This window comes from Amblyomma maculatum, chromosome 7 (assembly GCF_055883805.1).
Source record: "Amblyomma maculatum isolate TAMU_Amacu chromosome 7, ASM5588380v1, whole genome shotgun sequence".
NCBI classification, from domain to species: domain Eukaryota; kingdom Metazoa; phylum Arthropoda; class Arachnida; order Ixodida; family Ixodidae; genus Amblyomma; species Amblyomma maculatum.
This window is the reverse complement of record NC_139350.1, coordinates 107070056-107082961: the sequence shown is the minus strand read 5'-3', so window position 1 is coordinate 107082961 and position 12906 is coordinate 107070056. Positions and strand designations below refer to the sequence as shown.

General features: G+C 43.9%; 1 protein-coding gene across 1 annotated transcript in view; it reads left to right on the top strand.

Moving 5' to 3' along the window:
- Sply (Sphingosine-1-phosphate lyase) overlaps positions 1-12906 on the top strand; it is a 107222-nt gene that overhangs the window by 44388 nt on the left and 49928 nt on the right. The window contains exons 4-5 of the mRNA XM_084609321.1: positions 7398-7649; positions 9782-9873. Of these exons, the coding sequence (XP_084465447.1) occupies positions 7398-7649; positions 9782-9873 (344 nt within the window). The remainder of the gene's footprint in view (positions 1-7397; positions 7650-9781; positions 9874-12906) is intronic.

Below are 12906 nucleotides of genomic sequence, written 5' to 3'. Positions count from 1 at the left end.
CCTCATGTTTTGCCGAGACCGTCCGATGCTTTCCGCTGGGCCCAGGGCTGCTTGCAGGGCAATCTATCCTTGAGGCTTGTGAGCACTTTGCAGCAACTTGACTGTCTTGCCGGGGAATGGTGGTCCAGATGGGCAGGGGACTGCATCCTCTGTTTTCCTCTTTCTGTACATCCTCTGCATCTCATTTCGCTCAGGTATATGGGCGGATATATCCATAAAGCATAGTGCTTTTAGCCTTGAATCACATTAAGGTGCTGGTAATTTGAACTGCTGATAATTCAGACTTTGAAATTTGAATTAATGATTGTCTGCTATGCATATCTTGAAGTTTTCTTTTTAATTGTACAGCATAAAACATAACTGAAAGCCTCTTAGGTGCAACTGTGGCAATAACGGCAAACTTAATGGTGTAGCATTCCTTGCACATCGCTTCAATTTTTGCAGCATTGTTTGCCAATCTAACAGATTTAGAAACTAGACGTGTTATGCTCCAGACTGCTCCTAAATTGGCATTCCTATGCTTCAAAGTGCTTCAGATCGGAATTTTTTGTGCTCTGAAAATTGCTCCACATTGCAGCTTGCCAGTGGGATTGCTGCTGTCGGAACCAGTTGGAACAATAAAAAAACCTAACCTGTTCTATTAGGAAAATTTTCACTTTGATCCAGCAAATCTTCATAAATCCGATGTGGATACCAGCTAGTATTAATCGCAACCTCTTGGAAATGTTTGGAAAAGTCTGATAACCTAACTGGATCGAATTTATTCCTTGAGATTTCAAATGGAAAAATTCCAGTAACCACATACTAGACTTTGTTACTGGGGTACCTTAGTTCCCAGAATACATGAAGGCATGAACCTTTGCCCCTTCTGCCATGTTTTGGGGTGGAGGTCAGTGTCGGATTCTTCAGATAATTGGATTACATCGCTTGTGTGGCTATGATGCGATGCAATCGCTGTTGTTGTGCAGCCAGCACTGATTGTGTAGGCACAATTGACGTCTATAGAAGTGCAAGAAAACATTCAAAAGTGTCTTGTCAGAGAGAAGCAGTAGTGAAAGAACCCGTCGTCCTGCTCATAGTCTCTGTATTTGGCTCAACAGCGCTGTTCTATATGGTTGGCTTAGCCATGAGAAAGTTGCATGGGCGGTGTCCGGCACATGCTTATCTTTTTTTTTTCTTTTTTTTTTCTGAGAGGTGAAGAAGCCTTGGCGGCAAATAAGTTTTGTCACCAAAGAAAGGTGTTTAAAAACTGGCTGAAACATTTGCCACTTGCATTGTTTTATTGTGGGAGAAAGTGCCAATTTTCTGCAATTGGCAAACACTCAAACTTCTGTTGTAGCCCTTCATGGAGAGACCTATAGTCTTGAAGTTCAAAGTTAAGCATGCAAAATTGTATGTAGAAAAGAAATCTTTAATTGAACGTTCAGTTCATAGATCACAGTTTAAAACAAAACAAAAATTAATTGCTTCAGTAAAATAGAGCTTGGCTGATAGAAAGTGTCAAAGGAGTAGACACCAAATATTAGTTGCGTGGTTTTTCTGTCTGAAATGATGCGCAGCACATTATAAGACATGAGCTACCAGGGCCCGTATTCAGAGTGTACGTCGTTATCGAATGTGTTGCTATCTCCTTGACCTCGAGTAATCTGATTGGTGGAAACCCCGGAATATGATGTGGCCACCTCATCCGGTTCCGTATTGGCAACACCCAGGTCTGGAGTTTCGCCCAATCAGATGACCCGAGGTCACGTGAGATAGCGACACTTCGATAACGACACAAACTCGAAATACGGGCCCAGGTGGTTTATGCAAAACAGTGGTAGTGCATTCCACTTATAACGATATTGAGAAAACCTGAAAATCCGATCGTTATAACCGATTATCGTTAAGGCACCGTGCAGGAGTAACTCGCGGTGCGACGCGCGCGCCCCTCGCGGCGGGAAGAACAGTTTGGTAGGGAGACGTGCACCCGGCCGTGCAGCGAAGACGCGGCGGATCTGCTGTGCGTGGGGCGCATTCGCCGTTCATTCTTTCGATTCGCGGCATTCTATGGGCACAAATGAATTGCTAGGTTGCAGACCTTGGATTGCTGCTGTTGCACACATTTTCACTGGCCTGATAAAATATTTTTCGCGCCACCGAATAAGCTTTACGAAGCGAAGCGACGCTAAGGCGAATCGCTGCCTTCCAACGAGCAATGAGCTGGCAATCATGCCCGGGTATTGCCGCGTCCAGATTTACCGCGAAGCATTTTTCCCGAAAGAGGACAGACTATACCTTCACCTGCATTAGCATCCTTTCTCAACCCGCAAAAAAAGAATAATATTTAAAGAAATTGGGCAACTCATAGGCATCAGCGCTACTGGGACTGCCGTGCGCGCCTGTGGGCCGCGCTCGTGGATGCAATTGTTCATTGCATAATTTTTATTTATGCTGTCCTGTGGTCTATATTTCCCTGTCTACGATAGCTTGCATAAGCACCAGTACAATGCAGAGAGTAATCAACAGGAATGGAGTGTTTAAATGGCGTATTTACTATGTCTTGCGCATTAGTTTCGCGAATTTGCCTTGGCAACTTTTTGTTTGCTTGCTTGCTTTCATTATTTTTTTCCTCCTCTCAGCTCGTTCCTTTTCTTCTTTCCACACCCTTTCCTTCCACGCTTATGCCGCTACTTTCCTTCTCCTCTTGGGTGGCTTCCTTTGTCCGTCCCCCAGCCTGATATATTTTTTTTTTCCTCGCCATCCATCGCTGTCCACTTCGCCCTCCTCTGTAGATGTGATTCAGGAGGTGCCATTCCATATGCTTTATTCATTTAGTTGTGTTAATGACATTTCAATGCCTACTCAGTTGTTGAACCTCGAATGATAAGCTGTTTCTCATGCGATACTGCTCAATCAAGATTATAATAAAAAATAAGTAAAAAAAAATGTTTTTTTTTTTACTTATTCGTGGACACTCTGAACAGATCTTGCATTCATTACATGCCATCCTGCTCCAAACAAGTTGTCGAGCGGCTGGCTGCCACCTGTTACCTTCCCCTGTCAAAACTTAATTTTGTGGCAGAGGACTTGAAAGTACCGTTAAAGAGGCATTAAGGATCGTTAAAAAAAGCAAAAAAAAAAGAAAACTAGCATTTAAGTCGGGATGAGGCAGGACATTCTTTCAACGAAAAAGAAAATTAAGCATGCTACAATTCTGGCATGTGACAGAGAGGAAGACATGAATGTGTATTAGAAACTGTAGATCGTTTGTGCGGTGCTGCAAGGCAGTTTCCATTCTCATAGCTGTGTCGCTGATACAGCGACACAGCTATGAGAATGGAACCTTTCCTTTATTGTCAAGAAAAGTGGCAACCACCTCACCAGAAAACAGCTTAAGCTCTTCAAAATCCGTCTGCGTAATGTAAGTGCCTGCGTCATCTTCAGGCCCCGGTAATTGCGTTCTCGATCGAGTTTTCAGGCTTGTCCCTTTTTTTTAGGTTTTTTTATCTTCTTCGACTACAGCTTCATTCATTCCTATTCTTCTCCCATACTCGTTCTACCCTTCTCGGCCGCTCGATACCCCGCATCTTTCTTTTTTTTTTTTTTCACTCACCCACCCCAGCTTGGGGCGTTCGAGCTGGCCTTTGTGAAGCTGTACCACACTTGGGAGGAGGGGCGTTCGCTACAAATGTTTTTTGTATTTTTCTACATTTTTACCATGTTTTTTACGCCCCCACCCTCCCACCCCCTTCGTTTTTTGCTCGGCCTTTTCCAACTGCGCGCACTTCTCCTGTCGTCTTCCGTTTTGCGTGTTTTCAGCCTAGAAATAAACACCCAGCGGGCGGCCAGGGCTCGTCTCTGTCTCTGCGTCTTGTGTCGCGTGGCTCTCGCATCGTTTGTGCTTCGCTACGTCGCTCGAGCTGGCTGAAACTGCTACCATTTCGATGTGCAGGCCGCCTTTTCAAGCGCGCGCCCTGCCTAGGCGGCCGCGCATCTCCCTATCAAACTGTTCCGGCGCTCACTCGTGGCGCTGCCTGTTCGCCACGAGTGCTGCCCCCTGGGTTTTTGCATGGTGCCTATATCTGGACCGGCGAAAAAAAAAAAAAAAAAAAAGTTGTAGTAGTAGGCAAGTACGCAGGCTTGCCTACTACTAGCGACGAGTAAATCGGGTTGAACAACGCTAATCATCGTAAAGAGCACTAGGCACTTTATTACAGTATACATCAATACCCATAAAATAACTTAAGCATACTTAAAGAAGTCGGAAATTCGCGCTCGCTTGAGCAGCAGCTGAAGCTTGACAATCGCTGTGAGCATCGCTTCGCTGGCGGCAGTCCTTTTTGCGTGCACGAAAGCGATTAGTGGCTGAATGAACTAAAGGACATCCCCAGCTTTGATGATCGTTAAAATCGTAGAATGAGAATGTCCGTATTTTTTTACAAGGCTCCAACCTTGAAATCCTGCCAAAAATCGCAATGAATGTGTCGTTTCATCTCGTGAGCTATTGCGCCGTCCGTCACTGTGGTTGCCGCCGTCTTCCACGGACGCAGATTCAAGGTATATGTACTATGGTAGCGAAGGCTCCATAGACGCCCATACGTACAAAACATGGCGGTGCATGGGCTCCAGCGACCAATGAAAATTGGGGGGCCATGATGTCAAATAACGTCACACATACGTTCACTTTGGCGCGAATTATAAACAAGTTTTTTAAAAAAAAACCACCGCGTTGCATTGATGAGCCTGCATCTTTTGAAGGTTGTTGCCTTTCAGCGCGCGCCAACCTTTACCATCTAAAAGAACTCGAGTTTGTTGTTTACGCCCTTGTTTGTAAGCAGTTGCTCTAGCACTATGAAAGTGGTTGGCAAAGGTGGCGGCATAGAAAGGCAGCAACACTTTCAAATAGAGACCACGCATGCAAATTCATAATACAAATACTGCTGTAAGTCATGCAAGTACTTTGGCCATTTCCTTTGTCCCTCAGCACAGTAAGGTGCGGTCCAGAAATACTGGTACAACAGGGCAGTTGTGCCCAGTTCGCAACAGAGTGTACCAAGTGAACAATTATGGTTTTCATATTCATGGTTTATTGCATCAACCAATAAAATACAGCAACAAATCACAACAATAAAAATGCATGTCGCAAACAGCACAAACAGTAGCGCTGTTTAAGCGGGCTAATCATCTCAATGATCACAGCCGAGGCATGAAAAAGGCTTGAAATGCCTGCCACAAACCATCACCAGATAAGAAACATGCATGTACAGAAAACAAAGCTATGACAGCTGCAATTGAAATAAAAATGTCATGAATTAGTAAGTGCATCAAAACATACGTGGAGCATAGAGCACTGGTATCACTCTTCACATTTAAATTCTTCGGCAGAAAGTATACAGCAGTTTTCAAAGAAATTTCAAGGTTGCACCAGTCAAGACAGCTTTAGAATCAACAAACGTGCTTAACACAGGAGCATTAGAGCATACATTGAGTCTGTGTGCAACCTCCAGAACTGCTCACTGGTGAAAGCCAGCCGGGAAGCGGTAAAACACCGACAGTTGAGTCCACGCTGTCGCAACGTGCCACAGAGCATCGCTTCCTCACTTTGTGCGGGCTCATCTTGCGATAAAACGCTAAGCGCAATACAATACTGAAAAAAGACTTCGCACTGCCCGCACGATGAAGGGGACAAAACCAAAAAAACGCGGCTGCAGGGGGATATTAAATCTCACCAAAAGGCGACATAGCAGCGACCAGCAAGGACGTCGAAATCTTCACAAAAAAGACATTTTCAGACCTGCAAACTAAATTACGCTTTCCCGGGCGCACCAAGGCCCGCACCACAGCAGACGAGGAGCAGACAGCGATAAGAAACCGTTTCGTGCTTCGTCAGCTTCGTTATGTCCGTTGCCTTGGTTACCTCTGGCAGCGCCTCCTGACCGATGCAACATCAAGGGAGTGGGGCGATAAGAGTGTTGCAAGATTTAAAAAAAAGTTAAGAATGTATTTATAAAATACCTTACCTCATTCACAAGCGAAGTTATCAAAATGTCTATTCTTTTTATGTTGATTGATACATTTTAATTTGTGGTAGTATAATTTCTTAATCTGAGTGGTTGGCCCCGCGACCTGTGCCTATGCTGCGGTACCGCTGAACCGCTTTTGGGCCCAGCCTTCGCCACCATTCTACTTCCGCCATGGCAGATTCGGTGATGGCGATGACGATACGGCCGCAGCTGCATCCTTTGTGCGGCTGCGATTGCGATGATGACAGTGCTCATTTTCTTCCGTTTTCGCCGCATATGTCGCATTTTCACGTCATTGTCTTCTCACTATTTTATCTTTTATTGAATATTCAGTCAAATTTTTGTGGTAAACACCTATCGGGCGGCGATAAAGCTATCATTATATTCGATGTACCGCCGATAATCGATCATTATATCTGGTTATGGGAAAACTGATAAATCTCAAGAATTTATCATTATAAGCAATATATCGTTATATGTGGTATCGTTATAAGTGGATTGCACTTAATGCTTATTATTGATTTGCTTTCTTTTTTTACAGTGCAGTTCGGTTTCAGCTGCCAAACGATGCTGTGGCATCACAGACGGGCCGAGGTCACATGAGGCATACAAAAATTGTAGTATGGTTTTTTCTTTATTTTAATTTGCATAACTCATGCAATCCTGCCAAAGAGCTAGAGTTGCAAAAAATGAATAAGCAGCAATTGTATCACAGCTTTAATTAAGGCTCACGTGGCCTCAATTTGTCTGTGATGTCGCACTATTATTCAGTGGGTGAAATGAAGCCCAAAGCTGCACGAGAAAAAAAAAGAAACAATTGCATATTATTTAGCTGATGTAGGCGAATCCATTGTCTTGCACATTATTCCAAAGAGATAAAAATGCATCTAAAATTTTGGTGTGTCTGCACCTTTAAGCTCCTCCAGACTTGTGTAACAAATCTCAAGTTATTCTTCTGATCTGTAATGAAAACTTGCATGCTTTGGTATATACTCTGAAAACTGGAGAGGCTTCAACCACCTGTTACCATGTCTGTATAAAGGCATGGTCGGCTATGTTAGCCTGAGCCAGTTAATAAGACAGTATACGAGAAATTTTAGATCTCCTTTCCTTTCAGAAAAAGAAATTGTTTAGTGGTCTGCTAATAATCCACAGTATGGCGTGATTTCATTAGAAGACTTCCAGTGGGGATACGAGAGAGAAACAGAATCGAGAGTTAAATGTTTGAGTCTTGACTGTAAAATAGAAATGTCTGCTTCATATCTGTGAACATTTGTTCTTCCACCATGACAGTAAGTGCATTTCTGTATAGTTGGTGGCATCTAGCTCTCAATGTCACTGGTTCACTTCATTCCCAAACTTAGGCACGGGGATTGCTTTTGCCATTCGCAGGAGGCCATCCTTGAAGAGATGGACCGCAATGACGGGCTCTGTAAAGTAGATTGGAAGAAGGGGGTGGTGTCTGGCGCAATCTACACAGAGCATGACCCCCGCCTGGAGGCCATGATGATCTCGGTCTATGAGCGACATCTTCGATCAAACCCTTTGCATTCTGACGTTTTTGTGGGTGTACGCAAGATGGAGGCAGAAGTGATTCGTTGGTGCTGCAAGATCTTTCATGGAGGTCCTGACAGCTGTGGGTCGGTGAGTGGCGTCTGCATTAGGGGCTGAGTGCGGTTAGAGAAATTTGGAATAGACTCTCTTTGAATGTGACAGGGGATTCCGGCAGCTCCTCTAAGACACTTGTGTGGCTGCATCGATGCAGTATGTCAGCGTTTCTTTCCACCTTGGCAGAGGATTAAGACGAAAAGAGCTGACGCTGGTGAAGTAAAATTTTCTTTACTGAAAACATCTAACTGTCCAGTTTGTTCCTCAATGCAATACATTATTGCTTTCTTTATTTTTACAGCATGTTACTGGATACATAATATTGGATAGTTAATTGCTATAAGTGAGCTCTTGTACCTTAGCTGGTAGCATTTCTTTTTCTTTTTTTTTTTTTTCAGGTTTGTTTGTTATTCTTTACACACCCAGCAGAACTTTCTTTCTTTGGGAGTAAAAAGTTTAGGCTGCGGGCACATTTTATGTCAGCATACATATTGCTACAGTGGTTTAAAGTATTTTAAATATGTTTAGACAACCTGTATAGACTGATTAAACAACATTCCATAAGCGCTTTGGTGATTAAACCGCTAGATGTTGCAGTATGTCGTGCTCTGGAACAAAGTGGCGATTTTCACTGTGCAGGAAAGGACAGAGCAAGTACTATCATGGCAGATATGTGCTAGCTCTTGCATGATTTGTTCCTGGTGGAGCAAGAATATATTACCTTGATCAGTTCATTGCAAAATGTAGCATGTTTTTAATGAAAAAAGTCACGAGTCAATGGAACTAGTGAAAGCATAGGTCTTTTATGGTAGGTGGTTTCTATATATTAACTTACTGCAGAGAGAACATCAAGTCCTGGTCTGGTAGAAAGCACTAATTCAGAAGGGGTTCTTTTTCTTACCTCATTGCAAAGGCAATGATGCTAACATACTTCGTTAAAGCCTCCGCTACCTAAAAACTGTGCGGAAAGGATGAATACTGGCCTTTCATTTATCAGTTCTTGCGCAGTTTTCAAGATGCACTCATGCCAACACGCCTGAGTTATTGTGTTACTTACGTTTATTTTGATATGTGGAAGAATTGACTGTGTGCATGGGCCGCATATGCTCTCTCTGCATTCTGCTTGCGCCCACCTCACTGATAATTTTTAGTGGTGTGCAGTTTTGGAGATGGCCAACATTGCATTGCAGCTGTCTAAATGCGAGGAAGTGTCTTGCTTATGTAGGGGTACAGGCTTGTGTGCTTTGGATAGAAATTGTGTAGATAGTGGGAATCGTATATTTTAGTGCAGGTGAAGTACTGGTGCTGTAAGGCAGGGCGTTACAGTAATGATTAGAAAATATTAGGAACGATGCATCTCGTGCAGCAAGTGGAAAGGGCACACCAGTGTACCCTCAATATATGCATGCTTAGTTGGCCAGTTCCGTTTTCTTGTAACATGTATGTGTGCACACCTAGCATGCTCACATACGTTTCTTTAGGGGCACTTTTCTTCAAGGAAATTATATTTTCTAGTGCCTTCACCTTCAGGAGCCCCCCCAGAAAACTAATGGACTTTTTTTTTTATATTTTGGCCTCTTTTTTTTATTTGCTAACTCCTCATAGGGTTGAAAGCATTTAAGAGAAAGGAGCACATTGTCATACTGGGATCATGGTGCAATGAAGGTAGCTATGATATGAAGGTGCGAACATTTTACGGTGCGGGCCTGAACCTGCAAAAGCGACGCATTAGGTTGCAGCAAAAATGAGGCTTGTTTAGTAGCCACAGAATTGAGCAGCCTAGCTTGGAGCAAAGTGCTGAAATATGTGTCAGCGTACATATTACTACAGTGGTTTAAGGTGTATTAAACACATTTAGGCAACCTGTTTAATATGATTAAACAACATTCCATAAGCGCTTTGGCGATTAAATTGCTAGATATTGCAGCGTGTCATGCTCTGGAACAAAGTGGCGATTTTCATAATGCAGGAAATGACAGGGCAAGGACTATCATGGCAGATGTGTGCTAGTTCTTGCATGATCATTTTTTGCACAGTGAAGTTTGCCACATAGTTCTCATACTTGCCCAGGCATGATCTTGCTGGAGCAGAAGCTTGAAACAATGCGTGTCTCCAGTGAACCCAGCTTGAAGCAGACGCGTCAGTATTGGAGCCTTATTTCTATGCAGATGACATCTGGTGGCACGGAGAGTCTCATTCTGGCCTGTAAAGCTCACAGAGACTACGGCTACTTTGAAAAGGGCATCGTTTACCCTGAGATGTGAGTATGTAGACCAGAGAGGTTACTTTCTCATTGGGAGAGGCTGGTAATCTCACTGAGTCAGGTTTGGTGAGTTCCAGAAACCCATTTACTTCTGCTTTATTGATTATGCGAAAGCGTTTGACTGCGTAGATCACTGCAGATTGTGGCAAGCTGTCCAAGAGATGGGAGTTCCAATTCACCTTATCTGTCTCCTCAGGAACCTGTATGAAGGGCAAGAGGCCACAGTCAGAACTGGGCATGATCTTACTGATTGATTTCCGATTGAGAAAGGAGTGAGACAAGGCTGCATACTGTCGCCCTGCCTATTTAACCTATATGCTGAGTGCGTCATGAGGAAGGACGATCTGGACGAATCTTCAGCTGGAGTGAAGATTGCTGGGAAACGTATCAACAACCTTAGATATGCGGATGATACCACTTTAATGGCAGAAAGTGAAGTGGAACTCAAGAGATTTCTTATGCGCGTACAAGAAGGGAGTGAGAAGTTCGGGCTTAAACTGAACATTAAATTGACAAAGATCATGGCGTCTTGTCCTATCAAGTCCTGGAGCATCAAGGGACAAGAAGTGGAAGCTGTGACAGATTTTGTCTTCTTGGGCTCCAAGATTACCCCGGAAGGAGACTGCAGCCATGAAATTAGGAGATGCCTGCTTCTGGGAAAGAGAGCCATGGCTAGCCTTGACCGCCTAGTAAAGAGCAGAGACATTACACTGCCAACCAAGGTCCGTATAACTCGTGCTGTGGTCTTTCCAGTTGTGATGCATGGATGCGAGAGTTGGACTGTGAAGAAGGCTGACCGCCGAAGAATTGACTCATTTGAATTGTGGTGCTGGCGGAGACTCTTGAGAGTTCCTTGGACGGCCAGAAGATCAAATCAGTCGATATTGTCGACCACAAACCCTGACTGCTCATTGGAGGGTCAAATTCTAAAGTTAAAGCTCAGCTACTTTGGTCATCTGATGAAAAGAGAGGAGTCGCTGTAGAAAGATTTGATGTCGGGAAAGGTTGAGGGTTACCGGAGAAGGGGTAGGCAGCGAACGTGATGGTTAGATGGCATCCTCGAGGCGCTGCTGATGAAGCTATGTGATGTTAGGAAGATAGTGAGAGACTGGCAAGCGTGGCGTGATATGGTCCATACGGTCACGAAGAGTCGGACACAACTGAACGACTGAACTGAACTGATAAATTTGTCATCCATTACGGAGAACCAGAGGCTGTGGCATTGCTGCCACGTAGCTTGCGCTGCCTTAACACACATAAGCGCTTTCATCATTTGCAAGGACAGAGGGGACACAGAGGAGGCCGTCATTTGCTCTCGGGGGGTGGCAAGCTAAAGGTATGGCTAGTGGGGCATTCTTCTTGCCTAGCTGCATGCACTTTATTTTGTACGATAGTGCTTGGTGGAAGAAAATGCACCTGCTACAGGGATGCCACACAGTGCACGAACGTTTGATTAGGAACTGCACATTTTGTTTCATGTCATGTGCAGCGTTCTTGAAGAACCTGTGTGTGATGCCCCTTCTTTCTGCTCAGTGATGATCCGCTCTGATCTTTCTCGGATGAAGCTCTAAGGAGTCTTGTGCACATTGCAGAAAACAAGTAACCAATTAATACCGTATCTAAGACGTAACTGATTTCAGTGGTCAGTTATACAGTCGACAGCCCTATAAGGGGCTTCTGTTAAAGTAGCTGTTTGGTGTACCATGTGACGCCATAGACCCTGGGCACCCACGGTTATCTGTTTGGCATTGCAGTGTTTGGGGGATCCTAGTAGTTAAGCCGACACCCTCATTGGCAAAGGCAACAAGCCACTTTGGTCCCCAATTCCAGGTAACGGCACAGGTAACGGCACCTCTGGTGTTACCTATCCTTTTCCTATCCTCCACTCTACCTTTCCTTTCCTCCTTTCTTGCAACTTTCCTGTCTCCTCCTACTTTAGATTTTTTTTTTTCTTTTTGGCGAGGGTTAACCTTGGGGTGTAAATACCCTGAGTGGTCCCATATTAAGTTACAGTTAGGATGTGTAGTTGGCACCACTTGTTAAGTTTGTCTCTTTCCCATGTTGAGGCTGGCACCACGGTCGAGAATTTAATCTTTTATGGCTTAGCACCTTCTTCACTCTGATCACCCTTAAAAGAGAGGGCACACTAAGGCAGCATAGTTAAAAAAAAATGCTATCAGATTTTCACGATTCCACATTCTTTGTAGCAAACACGTGGAGAGAACCGCTTGACCTCTCCTTGTTCTTTGTTACCAAAATGTTGCCAAATGCTATAGGAAAAGTATAAAAAAAAAACTCGCTAATGGCAATCTACTTCTAAAAGTGCTCTATAATCATACCAACAAGTGCAACTGTCTGAACTGAAATCCTTTGGAGGAATCGCAGTAATGATAAACACACACTGCTTATTCAACACTGTCCATGGAGTTGTCTGTGATGATGATCCTAAATATTAAACCGAAGAGGTACTTTTAAAAGGCTTAAAGGATCAAAGCATGACCAATGTACACAGGATAAAAAGCAGGTGCAAAAACAAGGAACAAACCAGAAAGCACAATGTACTGACTTCTGCATCAAGCATACTTTTGGAATCTATAGAATTAGATGCATAAAGCTGCAGGTCAGACAATATATTCCAAAGCCATGATGCTGTGCTGTTTAAGACTGGAAGGTTGTAGTGTGAACAAAGGCAGCCACGGAAAGAAACAACACGGGACAAGTGCTAATAGTGCCTGTCATGTGGCGTTCCTTTCGGTGGTTATTTTGGTTTGTGCCCTAATTTTCCTGTGTTAAACATGTCGGGCCATTTTACGCTAATTAGTGTTTTTCTGAACCACGATGCTGCTTCAAGTGCCAATGCCGCAGCCATAACTTTCAGAACTGCTTAGGTCAATTGACGTGTGCTAAGTGCTTTTCCAACAAACACAACTGTGAAGTTCAGCACACCTTTGTGTGAATTGTGAGGGCAGCCATCCTGCATGCTCACTCACATGCCCTGTATGGAAATAAAAAAAGAAATTGTCGCCATCA